Genomic DNA, 21,527 nt, shown 5'->3' with positions numbered 1-21,527 from the left:
TTTATTTTTCCCTTACTGTTTCAACCTTATAACCAACAAATATAAGTTACCTAACCTATTTAAACCCTGCATGTCAGCTCTTATTCATGGGTGTTTGTAAGGGAGTGCACTGTCCGCTAAGTAAGTTAATTTTATACACTGCTATATATACACACTCAATGGGGACTAAATAAAAAAAACATTAAATTGAAATAGGTTACATGTATATACCCAAATAACTGTCACTGTTTGACCCAAAAAACACTCTTGCTCAGTATCATACTCGCGCAAATCTTAAAGCTGTGTTAGCAGTGCAGAAGGTCATGGTTCAAACCTAGGGAAGCACACACATACTTAAAAAAAATTTATACACAGTAAAGTCGCTTTGGATAAAAGCATCTTCCATGGGTAAATGGACCACATAAAACCGTGTGACTTAGGATAACTAAATAATAGTTTGGTCAGGTGGCAAGATGTATTCTTACACTGGTCTACAAATTTTGGGAAATTATTGATCTTCGAGATAAAATGTATTTTTGCCTATTTAAATTAAATTAATAAAAGGTGTTAAAGGTGCTGAATGGTTAAAGTTTCCAAGATTTCTGAAAATGGTACCAGATGAAACTGTTATTTGTATTTTATTGGAGAGTACATTTATCTTGGCCATATCTATACATCACAAAGTTACATTTGGTGTCATTGCCATAGAACAGTCGGATGATATTTTCCCTCAGAAACAATTTGGTCGGTTTTTCATGAAAATGTTACATGAAGAAAACCAAATGAATGGAACGTTTATAATGATGGATGTGGCACCATTTGGCACCAAAAGTTATAGACCAAAATCGCACAAAAATTAATTATTCTGATACAATTCTGACCTGAAGCTGTATCTTGGAAACTGGAGCCAATTAACACCCAGGAACACTTAATTTTCTTTCATTACTAACCAATTCAGGTCAAATTTAGCTGGTTTCATTTGCGAAGTTTTCTCTTTGTATACCAGTGTAATCAAGCAATTCAAGTGAATAAACATTCTGTTAACCCAAATGCACATCGTCATTATGAAAATAATAGAGATAAACCCTTCTGCAACATTATTATTTTCCAGGTTAAAATTATTAAGTAAACCGTAATATTTAACAAGTTACACTATTTACACTGATGAGCCAAAACATTACAACTAGTCTTAACTAAAGCGAATATCATAAATGTTTTTTTTTGTTCTTCCTACACTCTAAAAATGGCTGGGTTATTTTTGACCCATAATGGTTAAATTTTGGACAGAACACGTGCTGGGTTAAAAATGACCCTATGTTGGATTGTTGTTATGCAACCATGGGGTATAATAACCCAGCATTGGGTCAATTTTTAACTTAGCACGTGTTCTGTCCAATATTTACCCATTATGGGTCAAAAATAACCCCGATATTTTTAGAGTGTAAAAATAGAAACTCTTTATTGAATACCAATTGTACACTGAACAAAATTATAAACAACACTTTTGTTCTTGGCCCCATTTTTCATGAGCTGAACTCAAAGACTTGAGACTTTTTCTATGTACATAAAAGGCAAGTTTCTTTCAAATATTGTTCACAAATCTGTCTAAATCTGTGTTAGTGAGCACTTCACTTCAAATCTAGATGCTGATGAGACAGCATGATTATTGCACAGGTGGGCCTTAGGCTGGCCACACTAAAAGGCCACTGTAAAATGTGTTTAAATTAAATCAAATGTTTGTTATCTATGTGCTTTACTGAACGTTTAAACCATTCTTGTTTTTTAAGACAACAATGTCATAAATGCAAACCCAAACAACTGTGAATGTCAGAATTTACACTGAGCATTTAGCGTTATTTTAATTGAATATTAGGTGGAAGACAAGTACATTAACACGGCTGTTAATTTAAAAATAAATACTGTTTAACAACAACAAAAAATTTGATACAAATCCCACAGGGATATATCGTTTATCGTTTTCATCCTACATGAAATTTGACATTTTTAAAAATGTCTAATCTAACTTTTATCTAGGAATATCAGAAATACAAAATGGTTTTAAACACGATCATAAATAGCACATTAAAATGTAAAATATCGTACAAAAGGATTTCATTTAACACTAATTAATTTCTATTAACAAACAAGGCATTAAAACTACTATAAATGTGTGAAAGTGTGTAACTGGATGTATTTGTCAGCAGCATGTGACGAACAGTATGTGGTCCTGAGTTCATGGCTTCGTAAAAGGAAAACAAACCAGTCTCTAACTGAACCATCAACTGTGCAGCCGTTTGTTCAGGATGACCATGGGCTGCATGTCTTGAAGTTGTTTTAGCAAATCCGAACTAGCCGAAACATTTTCGTATATAACGATTTTAACATTCTTTACAGTTTCGAGTTTAAGGGGATTTCGAAAATTAACAATACACTGGACTTCATTTCTCCCACGGATGACCGGTCGAAACGTACGCTGTCGTTTTGATGTCCAATGAGTTTTTCTGCGTTTAGCAGGTATTCTGCCGTCGCCATCGAAGTTCACGATGGACGTCTTGTATTGCGACGGCCGATACAGTTTTAGTGCCACTTTATTCCCTACGTAGTTCTCTTGGTGGTTAGAAGAGTTCAGTATGGATCCTGAGACTTTCAGCATGCATTTAACGCCATCGCCGGAGCTTTTTCGTAGACTTCGCCTTCTCTCGAGACAGATTTTCTTTCTAGATTCCGACTTGCGCGGACGACCCCTTTTCTGTTTCACGACAGTCGTGGCAGTGAAACTTTCATTGACCGTAACGTCTGTTGCCATTTGGACTTCTTGGCTTACGTTTTGAGTACTAACACTGGTATTTTCCGTTTTATCTTCATCAAGTACCATCTCCTCCACATCGCACTCTTCCAACCCACTAATCTCTTTGCTTTTCTTGCAAAATATGAACTGGCTCCTCTGATCTTCAATGAAGCGTTCTGTGAGACCGTGAGTGGTATAATGTTTCAAAATCTCCTGCTCCGCACTCATTACCGAATCGCAATTTTTAATCATACAAGGGTACTGTAGAAGAAATCTGTTATTGCACATCGCAGATGCTTCATCGATAGATTTAAGAACGGGCGTCGCAAAGGTCATCCAATGGTTTTGTCCCTTGTCCTCTTTTTTTTTCAAAGTCTTCTTCTTCTTCACCTTAACGTTATTTGCAATGTTCTCTTTTCCGTTGTTAGGATCGGCACTCGTGCTTAATTTTGTTGCTCCCCTGTTCATAGCGTCTTGTTTCTTTTTCAAGGTTTCAAAAGTTTCTTGATGTTTCTTCATAAGATGTCGTAAAAGGTTGGACTTTGTTGTATAAACCCTGCCGCAATCCTCAAATTGACACCTGAACGTAAGGTCCACCCTCCTAAAGTCCCCATCTGCTGAAACTTTTATGACCTTGTGGTCATTTTTAATGTGATCGATGTATTTTAAATGACACGTAAAGTGAGCCGAACACTTTGACTGGTCACATTGAAACGTACCGACTTCAACGGCAGATAACAACTCGCTAGTCTTTTCCAACGTGCATCTGTGAAGCAAAAGATAATGTTTCAATAAACTGGTAACTTTCGAGACTACTTTTGAGCATTGCTTGACTTGACATTTGTATTCCTGCACTTGGACGGACCCGTCAGCTTCTTTCGTACAGGCCCCGGTGTTTTCGTCACATTCCGATTGATGCATAGCTCTGTAATGCAGAATCAGATTTTGTTGGATCGAAAAGGAGGCCACACATCCTTCGTGCACACATCGGTACGGCCTACACAAATGGAGCGTATCACTTAAATCAATGTAGTCCACTGGCAAATTATTGTTCTTTTCAAGTTCAACCTCTTTATCTGGTTTGGTCTCGATTTTATTATTCAACTGTGGTGTTGCACCTTTGGTAGCTTGGGCGGGATCGTTCATTGTGCCGAAGGAAAACGGACTAATAACACTTGGCTCTTGCACTGCAAATACACTTGGCTTACATGGCTCTTGCTTTTCTGGAGTGTTAGAGGTGCCCTGAAACGTTTTTACAATTGCATTTGTAGCAAGACCATCAAAATTCCCTACATTTCCTTGTGACGCTTCCACGGTCTTGCTGATCTTGGAGCTTAAAACTTTAGGGGAGTCTTTTTTGGGGCTCTTTTTTGGAGTTTTCTTTGCGGCTACACTGACTGCTTCTTTTTTAACCTTTGAACTTATAGATTTCTTTGTTACTTTTGGACTGACTTTGTGTTGCTGCTGTCCTGGTAACTCATTGGCTTGTTTGGTTATGGGGCTACAATGTACATCTGCTGACTCCGCTTTAGATTTTCTGACTTTTCTTTCACCAAACATTTTTAAGCCTGATACTTCTTCTTTCGACAAATGATGGACGTTCATGTAGTGGATTTTAAGGCCTGTGGTTCTGGTAAATGCCTTTGTACATAAATGACAGCTGTAAGGTGCAAATTTGTCCGGGTTTTTCTTCATTTCGTTAATTTTTTCCTCGCTATACTCATGTATTCGGGAAAGATGATTAAACAGGGCTTCTTTTGTCATGGATCCATACGTACAGTCTTCCTCCTTACATTTGAAAGGCTTTACAATGAAGACTTTCTGCTTATTTTCTACCTCGTTTTTAATCATGTGACCAATGTCAATTTGAGAACTTTTACTTTGCTGGTCAGCGCTCTCCGTCACAGATGTTTCCTGGTTAAGTATATCAACTAAATCGAGACGTTGCAATGCCCTTTCGATTTCTACAATTTTACCATCTTCACCAGTATTTGCAGGAGGGATTTCAGATTCAGGTTTGCTTTCTATACGCGGCTCTTGTACGGGTGATTGGCACAAACTTGAACTTGCTGTCATTTCAGAGGGTTCTTGAGGGGGAACATTTGAGTTATGAATGCTGCAATTCGTATCATTCACGCTTTCAGTAAAGACATTCGAGTCTAACGGTGGATGGATTTGCAAAGGACTTGTGAGGGATTTGGGATCTTGCTCGTGCATGTTATTTGTAGGAATAGGCATTGGTACTATTGAAATATCAGGATCATTGAGAAAATCGAGAAAAGACGTCGGTAAATCTGCAGTAAGATCAATTTCATCGACAGTTTTGCACTGGGAGCGTTTTGATAAATGGCCTCCAAGTGACTTTGTACTTGGGAACTCTCTGTAGCACCTGCAGCAAATGACTTTCCCACCCTCGATTATTGCAGGCCATTTGCTTTTTTTGGACGATTTCATTTTCTTGGCTTTTTTGCCTACAACAGGCTGTTCATCTGAAGGGGATTGTTCTTCTGGTTCTTTCGTTGATAATTCGTGATTACAAAACTCTTCTGGATGTTTCTCATCAGCCTGGGGCAAAGGACTAACAACCTTTACTGGGAAATCTTCTGAATGTTCCTTAAAATGATGGGTAAGATTTGGTATACATTTGATATCTGATGAAAACAACTGTGCAGCTGTGCAGATTTCTTGGTTCGAATTTCCCAGCAATTCCTCCGATGCAGGGTTTGTCTCAGGAGGAAAAGCTGAAAAATTCGAACTCGTATTCTGCTCAGGCAAAGATGCTGTATGCAACAAACTGGCACTGACAGGAATCTCATTGGGATGGTTTTGTCCGATCTGACCGTATCCGAGGTCAACGTCAAAAGTCTGATCACCATTAAGGGCATGCAGTACTCGAAGAGAGCTCGACACGTATTTTGAAGCTTCATTCATGACACTCGAGGGTGTGTGGACATTGGCGGAAAGGGGAATCATGCCGTCATAAACGGAGGCAGAAGCGTAATCCATGATGGCATCCGAATGGTACAATGAGCCAATGTGTTGATTATCAGATGAAGTAATGGGAGAGTAGTGATTCTGTACATTAAAACTTGAATCCATATCATCCATCGCAGATGTTGCCCATGTTTGAGATAACGGTAATTGCATCAGTGCTGAATGATTTGGTGATGCATGACCTTGGGCATCTTTCAGTTGAGAGGAAGAACTTACGGACTCATCGTGACACGAGAGAATAGAGGAGTCCAAACGTGTCGGGTCACAAGCATTGCTTGTCTGTTTCTTTATTTTCTGGGAACCGGTGTTAGAAGGCTTGGACGAGGACTTTCTCGCAGCGATTTCCGCAATCCTCTTGTACTTCTTTGACAGCTTCCACTCCTCGAATGCATCTGGATGAAAATTTTTAACATGTCTGGATAAACTCTTTGACGTGCTGTATAACCGTGTGCAGGTTTCAAACGGACATGCGTGAGTCGGACGTTTCTCTTTATTGGCATCGGCCTCAACGTTAGAAGACTCTGGGGTGGCATGTGTGAGCTGATTCAATGGGTTACAAAACAACTTCTTATCTTCTAAAAACGTTTGAGTCTTTGTAAATACAGGATCGTCACCCTGGACAGGAATGGGCTCCAGTTTTACAAAGCAAGATTCAAGATGTGATTTCTCTGGACTCTCTGGATTAGACTGCAAACATTGAGATGCATCCGAAACATGGGGCTGAATGGTAGACGTTTGGGAAACTATCGGGACACTTTTTGACAAAGCTGGGTTGGTTACAAGTTGCTCAGGATGTCCTGCAGGACCCTGACTGCACTTTATTTTCTTAACTGAGCATTTCATTTTTACTACACTAGGCTCTTGGGAAACCTCTTTAATTTGGCTTGGAAACGGCTCTAAGGCAAGACAAGTCTGAGCTGGTGATTCAATTTGAGAACGTACAGCAGAGTGGTCCTGCTTTGCATGTTCTTGCTGATGCATATCAAGGTCAGACACAGTGCAAAACACCATGGCACAGTTTTGTCTTTTGCACGTGAAATTCATGTAGTGCTGTGCTTCGTGATCATACAGTAAGTACGTCTCGCTGAATATCCTCTCACAGTTCGGATATGTACACTGTGCCTGAAATTCGGCGTGCACTTTTCTGTGAACGAGGAGCTCGGCATGAGAGGAAAAGGTGCAGTTGCAACCCAGCTGAATGCAAAAGTAAGGCTTGTCCCCACAATGCATCTGTAAGTGATCATTAAGATGAGTCAAATTGACGAATTGACGGTGACAATACTGGCACATAGCTTTTCGGCTCTGTACTTCTAGGAAGCGTACCGCTTCCGGTTCATTTTTGTGAGCCTTGACGTGTGCAACCAAGTTTCTAAAATACTTGAAAACTTTCTGACAGCTTGTAACGGGGCATGTAAGATCTTTAGTGTTGTTAACATCCTGTTTAGGGGCGCATGGTTTTGGAAACGAGGCGATAATTTTATCTTCACCGTTTGCGCTTGGACTACTCTTTGAAGCATCACTGCAAATCGTCGGTCCTTGCGTGGCAGTTTTGACGTAGTGCTTTTGTTTATCCAAGGTGCTCGGCGATTTCAACTTGATGGGAGATTTCTTGGTTATGTTCATAGCAGCAAGGCGTTCCTGACATGACTGTTTAACGTGGGACATTACATGAGGCTCTAGGACTGCCCTAGTTGGAAAAGATTTAGTACATATCGGACAACGGAAGATCCCATCTTGGACATGCTTCAATGCATGCTTCACAATCCGGTGTCCGAGAAACTCTTTATCACACAACACACAATACTGCATGTAAGCTTGCCAGTTGCGAAATCGAGCGGATACGAATCCTTTCTCTTTCACCTTCTTCATTTCCGTTTTCTTCTTTCTTTCCGCTTCGCCTTCACCAGGCTCATAAATCAGACTTTGAGTTAAATCCTTGAAAACTTTCTCATAAGCATCTTGGGCTTCGTTTTCTTCACTTTCAGAAAGTTTGTCAGCAGACACCATATCCGCTGCCTCCTGACCCATCAACCCAATGCAATGGCGCTTTAGAGTTTTCCAGTCCCAGAACTCTGGATCAAAAGGCCACTTTGTCTTTAAGGCCAATAACAGATCACAACGTAGTGAGTTTAAAATCAACGGATCCTCTTCTTCAAGCTTTTGGTCGGGTTCATTGAAGATCGTCTCAACCGAATAATACGAGTCCAAAGACGGATTTACCAGGAACTCTGTGAGCTGACAAGCACGTTTCACTTCTATGTCTAAAGGCAGCAAACAAGATATTGTTTTGCAAATTGTAATACTGGCATCCTCGCTGTCGTGAACTCCCATTTTTAGTGCTTGAATGCACATTTCGATACATGTTGAAAGTCCATCTTTGTCAACCTAAGGAAACAAAAATGTCATGAGTCTATTATGCGAAAAAGGCAATTTGCACTCACTGTAAAAAATAGCTTGTTCAACTTAAAAAAAATAAGTTATTTGGTTGGCTTAAAATCTTGAGTTAATTCAACACAAAATATTAGTTTACACTATTTTAAAAAAATTAAAGGCGGGGTCCATGATTTTTGAAAAACGCTTTGGAAAAGGCAGTCGGGCCGACTACCAAACCACACTTGTAGCCAATCAACAGTACGGGGCGTGTTTACTAACCGACATTGTTGTCTGGGTCGCATATGTGTGGGGCGGGTCTATCAAATGAAGGTCCAGATTCTATTGGGGTAGGGGTGTGCTTGTTTAGGTGATTTCAAATGTCAACATTTGCTTTCAGAGATCATGGACCCCGCCTCAAAATTTTAAGGAAACCAGATAACTTACTTTAAGTTGAACCAACAAATCCTTGACACAAAAATTTAAATTCTGCTAACCTCAGCTTGCACGACTTTGATAAGAAGCAGAATATGGTACACACTCCCAGACAGTCGTGCTAACATTCTGCACTGATCCAAAAAAGTCTGTTTTGACTCGAGGCGTATTAAAAGCTTACTCCAAAACAACGTCAACTCCCTGGAAAATGAATAAAATCTGATCAGTGAGGCAAAGTAAGTTTTTAATCAAAAATTTGTTTGTATACAGTATCATAATGAACTATTTTATGTTAAAAAAGATTGAGTGAAATTTGATGTCATGACCCCTTTAAAATACAACACATAAAACTTGACCTTACCAGGCACAATAAACATCCCCACTGAGAAGCTGGCGCTTGAAAAATGCTGTACAAAGACTGAGAGCTCCTTTCTCATCTTCCTCAGCCTCCAAATTACAAATCATGTCCAGAGCATCCTTGCAGTCTACCTCCTTTATCTGTCACAAAAAAACATACGAATTGTAATACTTAATGATGAAACGTAGATTTAAATAATAACACAAGCTAGAAAGGGAATGCAAATAGAACATTTGTATGGTTTTACAACGCAATTTTGATAAATATCAAATTTTGGTTGTTTCTTAGGCAAATTTAAACTACTGTAATTACTGTAAAGTAAACTTGTCACAAAGAAAAAGTCTTGCCATTCCATCCTTAAATCAACTGCACACACTTTATCTTTGAAAAATTTGAAAATAGGGGGGGGTATTATTTTAAATAAGACTCCCACCTCTTGCATAAGTTCTTGCGAATTAATTTCACACAGACACACGAGGTAGATTTGTTTGAAATTCTTCTTTCTTCCAAATTCGGGAAACTCTGCACACGTCTTTGCCAGCCTTGCAGCTTTATCCACAAGCTTCTGTTTCATGAGGTGCTTTATTCGCATATGAAGTAGCTCAGGTCCTTCTTGCGCTAAAAACTCATGAACTACAGAAAAAGAAATACAAACACTTTCAAGGCAAGCTAACAACAATAGCATTACAGTTATACTTTATTGATGCGACAAAAACTACATCAGACAAAACCGAAACAATATTCAAGTAAAGCATATTTTACCTTTCTCTATATCAGGCATGTTGTTTGACAGAAGGCTACAAAGCGTGACGTTGGTCCAAACACCATTCTCCTTCACCAGATTCAACAAGGTGTGAAGCTGTGAGTTCCCATGTGCTTGAAGGATGCCATGAGCCACCTGTCAAAACAAAAACCATCATGCAAAGATGATCCTAATCCTTTTATAAAGACTTATGAGAGGTCATTAGGTACTATTAAAAACATACTGTATGCCACTCGAAAGAAACGTACACACACGCATACACGGCTGTTAACTTTTTACCCTGGTTGCAGAGAGCAAGTATTTTTGTCTTGTAAATTTGGGGATATTCTAACTAGGGTTGGAAAATTCCAGGAATTTTCAAGGCTGGAAACTGGAGTATACGGGAATTTATGGGAGTTCACGGAAATTAATAGCAAAAAACTGGGTATTAAAAAAAGCCAAGTTGCCAATAACGGGGAACTTAAATGCAGTTTTAAAAAAAAATCTTGCAGCATCATTTTGTTTGAAACAACAAGGTTTAATGCATTTTCTAGTAAGCTAGTGTGCAACAACATTATAACATTTGTAAAGACAAATAGAAAATATTTAGGTGAAATCATTAATAAAGGAGTAACTGCTACAGAAGCCACAGAAGTTTAATTAGGAAATACCAAAATGTGTTTATACAGAAGCTAGCTAGCTAGCCAGTAAATCAGATATCTAAATGTAAGCTAGCACCATTACTGTGGGTTCACACCAGCCGCGTTTGAGGCGTCAAATTCGTGTCTAGTTTGCCGCTTGAACATTTTGAGTTCACTCGCTTCATTAACGCGTGAAAGACGCTCGTGAAATTCAGTTATCGAGACATTCACACGGAAATTAATGTCATGGGAGGGGCTTCTGCGATTCCGCTCGCTTTCTGTAATCACATCACTACTAGAGGAAGCTCCTGATTGGTTAACATGGCGCGTTTTTCTGCCAAAGTTAAAATTTTATAGCGCTAGACGCACTAATGAGACAGAATCCCTTCTACCGTGCCGTGCTAAATGCCTCATTCGCGCCGCAAGACCTCCAGACATGCGTCAATGCGTCTTTACATTAGTCCCTTTCACACATACAGTCTTTACTGGTAATTTACTGGTAAATTGCCGTTAACATGTCATGTGTGAACAGAACCTTTCCGGTAAATCAGTGCTCCCAATTTACCAGTAAGACAGGTTGTAAGATTAACGGTAATTTGCCGGTAAGCGCTGTGTATGAACGAAAAATATAGCATTACCGGCATTTAGATGACGTCAGACCGCGCTGACAGATCGGGCGGGCCAATCAGAAAGTTTTTTATACAGGTGACGCGGTTTCCCCCAGACTGTTTACGGACGTTTCCACACACATGTTGCTTAAAAGTCGAGCACACCTGAAGTTAACATCCACATTTCTTCACCAAAGTTGTTTAAAACAGCTTACCATCTAATTGCCAAATTGCCGACGTCCTTAGCACACCATCTGTGAAGCCTAATGTGCAAACGCGCAGGTTCCGTTTGACGCCGCCTAACGCAATGTTGTTTGGTCACGAGCAACTTCGCGACCGTTTGCCACAGATGTGAAAACAACAAAATACGGACCGTGGATATTAAGTCATAACCCGCCGTTTACAAATACGACACGGACGGAGCTCGCCGGCCGCGCGCCACAGGTAACTTCCGCTTTCTCTCCGAGTTTACCGGTATTTTGATACTGATGTGTGAATGATGTCTTACTGGTAAAAAGACGGAACGTCACTGCATGTGTGAACAGCACATTTTTGTATTTACTGGTAAATTCATGGTAATTTACCAGAATTACTGTGTGAAAGAGGCTATTGCCTTAACATTGAAATCACTCACGCTTGACGCCTCTACCGCGAATGGTCTGAACGCAGCATTATAACAACCATAATCGTGTTAATTAAGCTTATGTGTTACTCAGTGAAATAATTAATTCAAATTCTACTTACAATAAAATCAGTCAAGACGTCTTTTTTAAAATTCGTATAACCTTGCATGCATGTCTGTCTGCTTATGACCAAAAATTTTTTTATTTATGTTTGTATATGATATAGTTTATATACATGTTCAAATAATTTCCATAAATTCCCGTTAAGTTTCCAATTTGGCATATTTCCATAATTCCGCAGATTCCAGTGAAAAGTTTCCAAAAATTTACCGGAAACCTTACACCCCTTTGCAATCCTACTTCTAACTAGGTTTTCTGTCTTAAAACTGGATTGCAATGACACCTACATCGATAGCAGAAGTTTTAAAGGGTGTGTGGAACCAGTGAGAGACACAAAAGCCATGGTGAAACGGAACTAACGTTATGGAAATTGAACAAAACGTTTTATTGCTTAATTACTTTATAATGCTCTTGATATGCTCCGCAACAAAGATGATAAATAGTCAATTATTATGGGGTGTGGTCACAGTCTTGCCTAATGCAAACTCTACACATTGGATGTCTGTGCTTCACAGAAAGGCTGACGTTGTCCTTTTTTATCATTGTGGTTTAATGACTGTTTGGGTGTCTTAGACAATATAAACAGCACATGCTTTAAACACTGTTGTTTGAGTAGGTGTGGCATTGGCAACATGAGTTGGTACGCACAGTACGTTCCCCGCAGGGATCATTTGGTCATTCGTAGCATTACATAAAGCAACAAAATAGTGTTGTGTCATTTGGAAAATTTTCATTGCCCATATCTGAAAACTTTGGCAACTTTGACTTTGCACATTTGGTCTTAAAGAATTACCCCTCTTTCGTTAAAAATCCTGATAATTAACTCACCCCCACGTCATCCTCCAGTCAAAAAGAAATTACGTTTTTTGAGGATTTTTCTCCATATAGTGGACATCAACAGTTTACAGTTTCAATGCAGCTTCAAATGGCTCTAAACCATCCCAACCGAGGCATAACAAGCTTCAAAAATCGTGTTTATGCATTTATATGCACTAGCTTGTATGTCTGACAACTCATGGGTATTCGATACTACTAATACAAAGGATGGGATCTTACCGTGACAGAAGTATGAAACTCTTCCCATAAGGCACCTGGGATTTGTTCAGAGAATGACAGCAGAAGATTCAGACAGCTCCTAACAATTGAAAAAGAAGATCAAGTCAATTCATTTAGGTTTAGACGTACACCTGATGTACAGTCAGAATCAGAAAGGACTTTATTACAAAGCAGGTAAAGAAAGCTTTCTGTACACACATCCACATACAACACATAAAAACATAATAATAATAATCTTTGGGGCAGTTTCCCGGACAGGGCTCAGACTAAAATGCATGTTTGAGATGCCTTCATTTAAAAACATGACATATCTTAACATATATCAGTGACATAGTTTTGTCTTAATATGCATACCAGTATTGTTTTTCGTAAGGTATGTTTTTATAAACCCTGTGCAGGAAACTGACCATGTAAGAGTCAAATATAGAGTAATATATTCTGTGTACATACATATTAACAGATGCTTTGTACACCTGTACAAAATCCCAGTTTTGACCATCTGAGGCAATATATGAAGAGCTCAGATGTAACAGCCGATAAACGTCACCTTTGTCAAAAATGCGATAATGCACTGCAAAAAATGACTTTCTTACTTGTCTTGCTTTCAGTAGAAATATCTAAAAATTATTAAATCAATATGTATTTTCATGATGAGCAAATGACCTAAAAAAAAAATCTAGTTTTTAGACAAAACACATCAAATTTGAGTGAATTTGTGCTTAAAACAAGCAAAAAAATCTGCCAATGAAATAAGACAATTTTTGTTGAATTTTTCTTGAATTAAGTAAATTTAAGAAAAAAAAATATTTTTCCATTGGCAGATTTTTTTGCTTGTTTTAAGCACAAATTCACTCAAATTTGACGTGTTTTGTCTAAAAACTAGACTTATTTTCTTAGGTCATTTGCTCATCAAGAAAATACATCTTGATTTAAAAAATTTTAGATATTTCTACTGAAAACAAGACAAAAATACTAAGAAAGTAAGTTTTTAAAGTGTGATATTGACCAAATGCACTCGGCACGTATTATACGTTCGTCTAATACTTTCGCTTTAACGCCGCCTAAAGCCATTCAGAAATATCGGTTTGTTGACAAAATCCACCACAAAAATTTTTTGCAAAGTGCACAGAAGAAAAATTTTATATATAACAAAGCTGTGTGTATAACAAGAGCTTCAAAGAGGGTTTTTTACCCGGTTAAAGGAGTTTTTTTTACCTTTATTCATATAAGAGGATGACTGGAGACTTCTTGTGGAAATTATAGAAGTGGAAATTTTAGCACTAAGAAAAAAAGATCCAGCTAAAACCAGCATAAGCTGGTGAGCTGGTTTTAGCTGGTCTCCCAGCTTGGTTTTGCTGGTGTAGCACGCTGGTCTAGCTGTGTTTTGGTTACTTTTTAAGATGGTCTAGCTGAACTTAGGCTGAAAGACCAACTAACCCCCCAGCTTTGCCAGGCTGGGAGGACCACCTTAAACTAGCTACCAGTTTTTGCTGGTCTTAGCTGGATTTTTCAGTAGGGATTAGAGTTAAGAGAGTCAAATTTGTTAAATACCACTGAAATGACTAAAGTGACATTTGTGAAAATTCAAAGGCATTTCAATTACTGCCTAATAATCTTTTCCGTGCCATTAAACTGAAATTACTAAACTAAACTAAAGATAAGAGCCTAATTAAAAATACTCCTTTACAAATATGCACTTAAGAGGGTTTTGCATCTGAACTCTTCATATATTGTATAGCGTACACTGGTTTAATTGAAAAGACCATAATAGTGGAAAAGTTGGCCAAGTTAAAGCGCTAATTCGATCCATAAATAAAGCTATACTAAAAACTATCAAAAGTTGACTTTAACACCACAGACCATGTAAACCAACGGTCGATCTATAGAGGAGAAAAAAACGAACCATGATAACTTCTCCAGCACATCTGTGACGTGTTCACATTCAGGACAGAGATACGGGCTGGCCTCAGCGAAACACACTATAGCTACTGAGTACATCTCTAACAGAGACAGCTGATCTTCATCTGGTTTCCTCTGATGTCCTTGATTCATCAAAACCTAAAAGAAAAAAACTTAACTATTATTACACGGTATGCTTTAGGACAGAGGTTCTCAAACTATTTCGCTGTGCGGCCCCCCAAATAAAATGTATTTTCTAAAACATAAAATTTGAATTAAACAAATCTTATTAAAATATACAATGTAGTGCTGTTGGTTAGTAGCCTTATTTTTCTAAGGTTTAATTAAATTAATGTATTGAATAAAATGTCATAAAACTGGGGCCCTTGCACAATCTCAGGGCCCCACTTTAAAAATCACTGTTTTGGGCCACAATTCAATGTTTGTCTGTATTATCTAATTAATTACTTTTTATAATGCAATCATAATACTGGAGATAAAAGTCAGAAGATGATTTGTAAGCATAAAAATTGATATATCATAATAGTAGTAATTGAAATAAAGGAAATGGGATTTACATTCGAGAAGTAACTGCTAATAAGCTAGGTACAGTGCTAATGTAAACCTTTTTAAAAAACAATAGTAAATGCATTTTGTTTAGCATGAAAAACATAATTTTCTCCTCAAAGCATTGCATGAAAGGAGCTTTTTGTGATTTTAAAGGGTTAATCAATGTGCATCGTTTTCAAAGTACTTCACCAGCTGTTTTTTTCCTAATAAAACATTCGTTACAAAATCACTAGCAGCTATTGTCTAACATTTGCATATCAATATTAACCACGTATCTATCTCAAGTATATTTCTACGTGTATCATTATTCGTTGTGAAAGACTGCTGCAGCTACAATAAGCTAATGTGTTAGCCAACGGGAGCTCTAGTGATAACCACAAACAGCATGACTGTAATATTTACTGACTGTAAAAACACAATCATGCATCATCTCTCCATCAAACAGCTTTGACTTTTGGTGATTTTATACATCAGATTCATGACTGATTTCAATGGTACTGTTGGATTTTGTTATCGTCCGTGCAGCGATGCAAACATGCAGCATCGCCCATAAACAAAGATAGATTAAAACGCATAAAGAAACTCGTACTTCACAGAAATCCTGACAAAAACTATTGGAGGCATCGAGCGGCGACTGGGAGCTCCTTTTAAATTCAGAGATGAGATCCTGAAATCTGTGTCTGAGGGCCACAGCCTCAGCCCTGCTATCCTCCTCCTCCGCCATCTTCACCACACTCGCACAGCACAGCAGCCGAAATCACCCAAACTACTACGGTCAGGGCTCGACTATGAATATTTATGAGCCATGCATTCGCCATTAGCAGCTGACGGAGTGACGTCAGCAAGACCTAATTAATATTCCAAAATGGCCAGGGTCATAGAGTTTCGTGGACAATCAAAACTCGAATAATATACATGAGAAACCTTAGCCATAGTATAATGTGTATTTTCGCCTAGGTTTCGTTAAGGTTTCTGAGATTTATCGGTTTCACTGGGCGGGGGCTACATGAATATTTATAAGCATGCGCGTAGAACTGATAATGTGAATGAATTCGTTCTGTATAAAAATGCTTTTATCTGGCATTATGTAAACAAACTAATTTAAATGGTTAAAATGATGAAAATTAATGAATGTTCTGATCAAGTCTGATTCTGGCTTAAAAACTGAACTCGGTAATAGTGTGAAAAAATATTAATATTTTATGTCAGTTTTTTGGACATGGACATTTTTGTTCTCTATTAAACTAAGTGTATTTTTTAACCAAATCTGGGGGAAATAATGCATCAAAATTAATGTTGTTAATTATTAACATATTCAAGACTAATAATAAACATATACATTTAGTATATAAAAATAATTATAAAAAAATAATAAAAAACAACAGTGGCATTATGTAAACAAACTGTGGACATTTAAAGGGTTACATTTCTGAAAATGAATGAATGGTTGGTAGTTATGATCAGAACTGATTTAGGTTAAAAAATAAAATCAATGAAAGTGGGAAAAATATGAATATTTTATGACCATTTTAGGGCATGAAAATTTTTGTCAATTTTGAACACAAACTATTGGTTTCTTAAATTTTAATAAAGGAGAATACTGAAAATAATACACTTTTATATTTTCATTTTAAATGGAATAAAAATAACGTTTAACATAGTTTTCTTTATTAAGTGTCAATTGTTTGTTTTACTTTTAGGTTCATCTGTCATTTGCACTTTGAGTTATTTATCAATTTTTACAGCATGCAAACAATTCATTATCTTAAGAGAATGCCAACAATCATGTTTACAGGATGCAAACAAATGCAGCATTATATAAAGCTTTAATTATTCATGAAATTATGTCACTTAAAATTACTAGACCATCTATTAATTTAAACTTGCTCTCTTTTCTTACATTTGTTGCTTTCACGTTTCAATTTCAGTTCGGATGATTTTATTGTACTTATTAATAAGAAATAAACTTGCTGAAGTTAGTGAGTCCAGATGTAGACCATGGTTTTCTATTTTTGCAATAAATCAGCTCAGTAAAAGACTTTTAAAGCATTATCTCCATTGGAAGACAATGGTCCCATCATGGAGTTTTTCAATGTAAAATTCTAAGAATTGTTTTTTTTTTTGGTGAATTATTTCTTGTTTTGTCATATTCTTCCTCAGCAAAACTGAAAGAAATAAACATATATTTCAGTTGACTATGATACATTCGTCAAGTCATTGTGTTATAGTCTCCAAAACTTTATTCTTAGCAACCACATAGTAGTCATTGATATATTAAACTTGTGTTAAATTTAGTTGCACAAATGTCTAACAAACTTTGAAGTGGTTTGTTTCTTCTTAAGAAAAGATAAACCTATTGGATTTAAGTGATCTGACTCTGTTAGCTGGTGACTTTGGATGCAAAATTTTTTAACTTGGATGAATATTTGGTTGGTAGAGAAATGGTTGGTTACTACTTGGTTGCTGACTAGCTTGCTGGTAGAGAGGTGTTGGTGAGTCGCTGCTGCCTGACAAGCTGGCTGGCAAAGTCTACAACCACTTTACTCAGCTGAAAGATAACCGAACATAGAATGGTTCTAAACTCAGCCAATAACCTAAAAGTTTATGCATCACCCCTAGACAAATAAGATGCATGTAGTCATTAGGAAAAAACATGTCAATATTTGTGTAGAGGACACTTTGCAATATAATGATTGTAAATAATAATAGACTTTTCATACTGGATGAACTATCTCTTGTACTTATGTTAACACAGTTACAGCTTTTGATTTAAAAAAGTAAATGCCGAAATTAACATCAACAAGATTATTTGGATCATTCTCATTAAAAACCACTGAAATATGATGGCAGTAAAGATTTTAATGATAAAACATATAATTTGATAACACAAAAAAATGATCATAACATAATTGTATTCTCCACCTTGCACAAAGAATGCATTTTACATATGAATTAATTTTTATTTATTTTTTGCTTTATCTGCTGAAAATCTCATTACTGTAATGTGTCTCACTATGTGTGCCTTATATGTTGTAATTTAATCAAAGTAAAATAAAAGGAATTCTGAAAACAATAATTGGATGGTCTACTATATTCTCAAATGACAAGTTTTATTTACATATAATAAAAATGAAGAAATAGTGGATGAAAGAATTGTCCATGGACTGTTACACACAGATATTTACATCAAGTCTCATTTTGTTTGAAGAAACACATCTGCCAGTACCTTTAAAATGGATACAATTACTTTATTTTTCTAGTGAAAATATATTTTCTTGTCACACTGTGTGGATGACTTTTTGATTCTCATTACCGATACAGGTAGTTTCCCCACATTTACTTTTTTTTAATTTATAATTTTCTATTAAAATATAGTTAATTAAAGTCTCATCATGTATTATGTATAAAACTTATTTAGGTATCATGGCTTATTTTAGCAAAACATGCTGGTGTAGAATAGACAGTTTCAAATAATAAATATTTTTTTAAGGTCTGTTTTCAAAATTGTGTTAAATTGTCAATTAAAGGGTAGAAATTAATGCCTTTGAACCTATCAGACCTTGTTTTTAATGAACAAATATTTATTGATGCAAGTATTTTTAAAATAATAATATTTGACATCTTGAAACCAAGATTTCATGAGAATCACCCAGTTAATGCTGATTTCCATTATTAGCTTATGTTAGCTATACAACCTGTAAAGTCTTACCAATTTATTTGAGATTTCTTGGATGAAAAGTGTTTTAAAGTACTACCATTTAGCAACAATAGCATTTTAAATAGAATGATGTTTGACAAGTCTTGCATTTTAAACATCTTAAGGCCTTTATGGGAGCATAGATACAACTTTTTCTTATACTTAAGATCTTATGGACACAGATTTAATCTAAATGCGTGTTTTTAAACATGCAACATATAATAGCACTGCTATAAGGAAATACAAAAGCATTCTCATTATAAGCATTGTCACATTAAACACAATATACTCGGAATGATTTACATGCAGAAAATGTGCATTTGAGCAAAAACGACTAGAGATGAACCAGCGATCATTCAGGAGTGTGGTAGTGTATCCTTAAGATTTATGATAGTAACAGGTGCTGCAGTGACAGTCTGTGTGATTCACTAGTTTGACATCATTGACAACTACCTACAAAAAAACAAAAAAAAACAATGTGTGTTATATATCAAAACCATATATAATACAAAATGTGAGATGAATATTATATGGCAGTTTAATTTACCCGTTTGACTTCTTTGGCTACACAACATGTAGCTTCTGATGTGATGTTTTTTGGGACAAGCATGGTTTTTTTGGACCTCAGTGGTGTGGGATAAGCCCTAGAAAAGCAACATCCCATACACTGATAGACAGGAGCCCCAGGCTTCGAGAAAATGTTGTTTTCCCTAAGTTTGCACTCGTCACATCCAACTATGAAAATATTAAATGCATATAAAAGCTATATTTGCAAAAGAGGATTTACATAATAATTATAAACTTACAGTTAGTAAAATCATTTTTTGGGTATAGCTGTCCAAGATGAAAAAGCATGAACAATAATAAAATGCTTGCTCCAGTGTGTCTGATGGTCCACAACATGATGGCTATAATACATTGAGAAAGAAATTATTTTAAACGTACAAATACTGATATACATACACACTGCATGCACACTTTAAATGTGATCAAATTAGATTTTACATTTATTACTTCATCGCAAAACCTATTGTATTTGAAATATTACCTTTGTTCCTGTCAGATGGAATCAATCCGTCGGCTCAAAACCACACAAAACACACAGATAGGGGTTTATATACCTTGCTTACGTCTCTCTCTGTGTGTGTGTGTGTGTGTGTGTGTGTGTGTGTGTTAAGAGAGACATATGATTGTTCCCGTACTGACCTTGTTGTCCATTAGGGAAATGAAGTAGGGAAATGAATATGTACTGTAATCCCAGTGGCCATAAGGTCTTTGAAATGTCTATGTAACAGCACACAGAAAATAATTATTTTCTCTGTTCTGTTCAGACATTAAAATGTATTTAATCTGTAATTAATGTTATTTTTTATCTCTCCCGTGAGTGCATACACATAGTATCAAGTGTCCAGTTTGAATACCTGCTTGCCTTGACTATCTGACTATCTCTTGATCTTTCCATCTGCAGCAAATCCACAAGGCCTTGGCTTGTATCAAGCTGACGTTATATGCCTAATGCTAATGTAATATAATATTTTCCATGCCAGATGGAGATGAGCATGTAGGATTAGTTATTTTTGTAGGTTTAGGCATCTTAATATGTTAATCTTTATGTCCTTTAATTTCTCTATTTTACAAGTTTCTGATTTGTTTTTTAAATTTTGAATTAAGTTGCCCAAAATGAAAAAGACCATGCATTGAACTTTGTAACGTGGATGGATGGAAAAATGCTACAGTTTCAGGCCTGAAACTTTATTATATAGTACTGCTGCTACAAAGATTTATCAAATAAACAGGCATGTGACATGCAAAAGAGATTAAAGGGCACCTATTATGCAAAATCCACTTTTACAAGGTGTTTGGACATAAAAGTGTATTGGGATTGTGTGAACACAACTACCCTTCAAATGAAAAAAATCCACCCACTCCTATTTTGTTAATGTGACATCACACTGATAAAGCCCCGCCCACAGTCACTGACTGACAGTCCAGCATTACCATAGTTTCCACCCTCAGGGAATTGTACGTAGTCCAACATATTCCAATAGTGAGATACTGTCTCAGACTGTATTCACATGAATCAGATCTATTTTAATAATTTTTTGGTAAGGGAGAGCTGTAGCTCATTTGCATTTAAAGGTACAGACACGAAAACAGGTTTTGATCTCACCCAAATAGGGGCATTTTGCTACCTTTATAATAAATGATCTGTGGGGAACTTTGAGCTGAAATCTCACAGAGACATTCTGGGCACACCTGAGATTTATATTACATGTTGAAAAAATTGGCATAATAGATGCCCTTTAATGTCCCATACAGGCCACAAGTTATCCAAACCTCAACAAGAACGTTTTTCAAATATTTTTCTCATCATTTGCCCAGACTGGAGGTATATAACAGCTCCTGCTAACAGCAAGTTGTGTATATTCCTTGAGGACTAGTACACATACTAAATACTTTTAACATCAACAGTAGACATCACTTATATGCGTTATCCAAATTTTTCTTATTAAACCGTGTTTAATGACCCAAGGCATTGCAGTCACTTAAATCGATCAGTTTTAAACATATGACTTTAAAGTGCTGTTTAAAGGAAATAATAAATATTTGAAAACACTTGCATTTCTATATCTCAAAACATTAGACA

The 21,527-nt window shown here is 36.6% G+C and overlaps 2 protein-coding genes across 2 annotated transcripts; both read right to left on the bottom strand.

Annotated features, from left to right (window-relative positions):
* Nucleotides 1-1,800: 1,800 nt before the first annotated feature.
* Nucleotides 1,801-15,954, bottom strand: znf292a (zinc finger protein 292a). The gene is made up of 8 exons (XM_055172030.2): nucleotides 15,773-15,954; nucleotides 14,618-14,772; nucleotides 12,715-12,793; nucleotides 9,687-9,822; nucleotides 9,358-9,557; nucleotides 8,928-9,064; nucleotides 8,629-8,767; nucleotides 1,801-8,146 (listed from the first exon to the last, which is right to left on the bottom strand). Exons 1-8 carry the CDS (start codon nucleotides 15,905-15,907, stop codon nucleotides 2,258-2,260), a joined length of 6,870 nt encoding a protein of 2,289 aa, XP_055028005.2. The 5' UTR covers nucleotides 15,908-15,954; the 3' UTR covers nucleotides 1,801-2,257.
* A 2,927-nt stretch (nucleotides 15,955-18,881) lies between these two features.
* On the bottom strand, nucleotides 18,882-20,052 carry cga (glycoprotein hormones, alpha polypeptide). Its single transcript, XM_055172086.2, has 4 exons — nucleotides 19,929-20,052; nucleotides 19,687-19,788; nucleotides 19,428-19,615; nucleotides 18,882-19,333 (listed from the first exon to the last, which is right to left on the bottom strand). The coding sequence occupies exons 2-4, from the start codon at nucleotides 19,781-19,783 to the stop codon at nucleotides 19,259-19,261; spliced, it is 360 nt and encodes a 119-aa protein (XP_055028061.1). The 5' UTR covers nucleotides 19,784-19,788; nucleotides 19,929-20,052; the 3' UTR covers nucleotides 18,882-19,258.
* Between the last annotated feature and the right edge of the window lie 1,475 nt (nucleotides 20,053-21,527).

This window comes from Misgurnus anguillicaudatus, chromosome 7 (assembly GCF_027580225.2).
Source record: "Misgurnus anguillicaudatus chromosome 7, ASM2758022v2, whole genome shotgun sequence".
NCBI classification, from domain to species: Eukaryota; Metazoa; Chordata; class Actinopteri; order Cypriniformes; family Cobitidae; genus Misgurnus; species Misgurnus anguillicaudatus.
The sequence above is the reverse complement of the archived record's forward strand: the minus strand, read 5'-3'. Positions and strand labels throughout refer to the sequence as shown.

Excerpts from the sequence above, each read along its gene's own strand:
- znf292a (XM_055172030.2), bottom strand. The coding sequence starts at position 15,907 with ATGGCGGAGGAGGAGGATAGCAGGGCTGAGGCTGTGGCCCTCAGACAC. Across the intron at positions 9,558-9,686 it reads CATGCCTGATATAGAGAAAG|TTCATGAGTTTTTAGCGCAA; the intron begins GTAAAATATGCT and ends CTTTTTCTGTAG. Across the intron at positions 8,768-8,927 it reads GGGGATGTTTATTGTGCCTG|GGAGTTGACGTTGTTTTGGA; the intron begins GTAAGGTCAAGT and ends TTCATTTTCCAG.
- cga (XM_055172086.2), bottom strand. The coding sequence starts at position 19,783 with ATGTTGTGGACCATCAGACACACTGGAGCAAGCATTTTATTATTGTTC. Across the intron at positions 19,616-19,686 it reads AAAAAATGATTTTACTAACT|TTGGATGTGACGAGTGCAAA; the intron begins GTAAGTTTATAA and ends ATATTTTCATAG. Across the intron at positions 19,334-19,427 it reads TAGCCAAAGAAGTCAAACGG|GTAGTTGTCAATGATGTCAA; the intron begins GTAAATTAAACT and ends GTTTTTTTGTAG.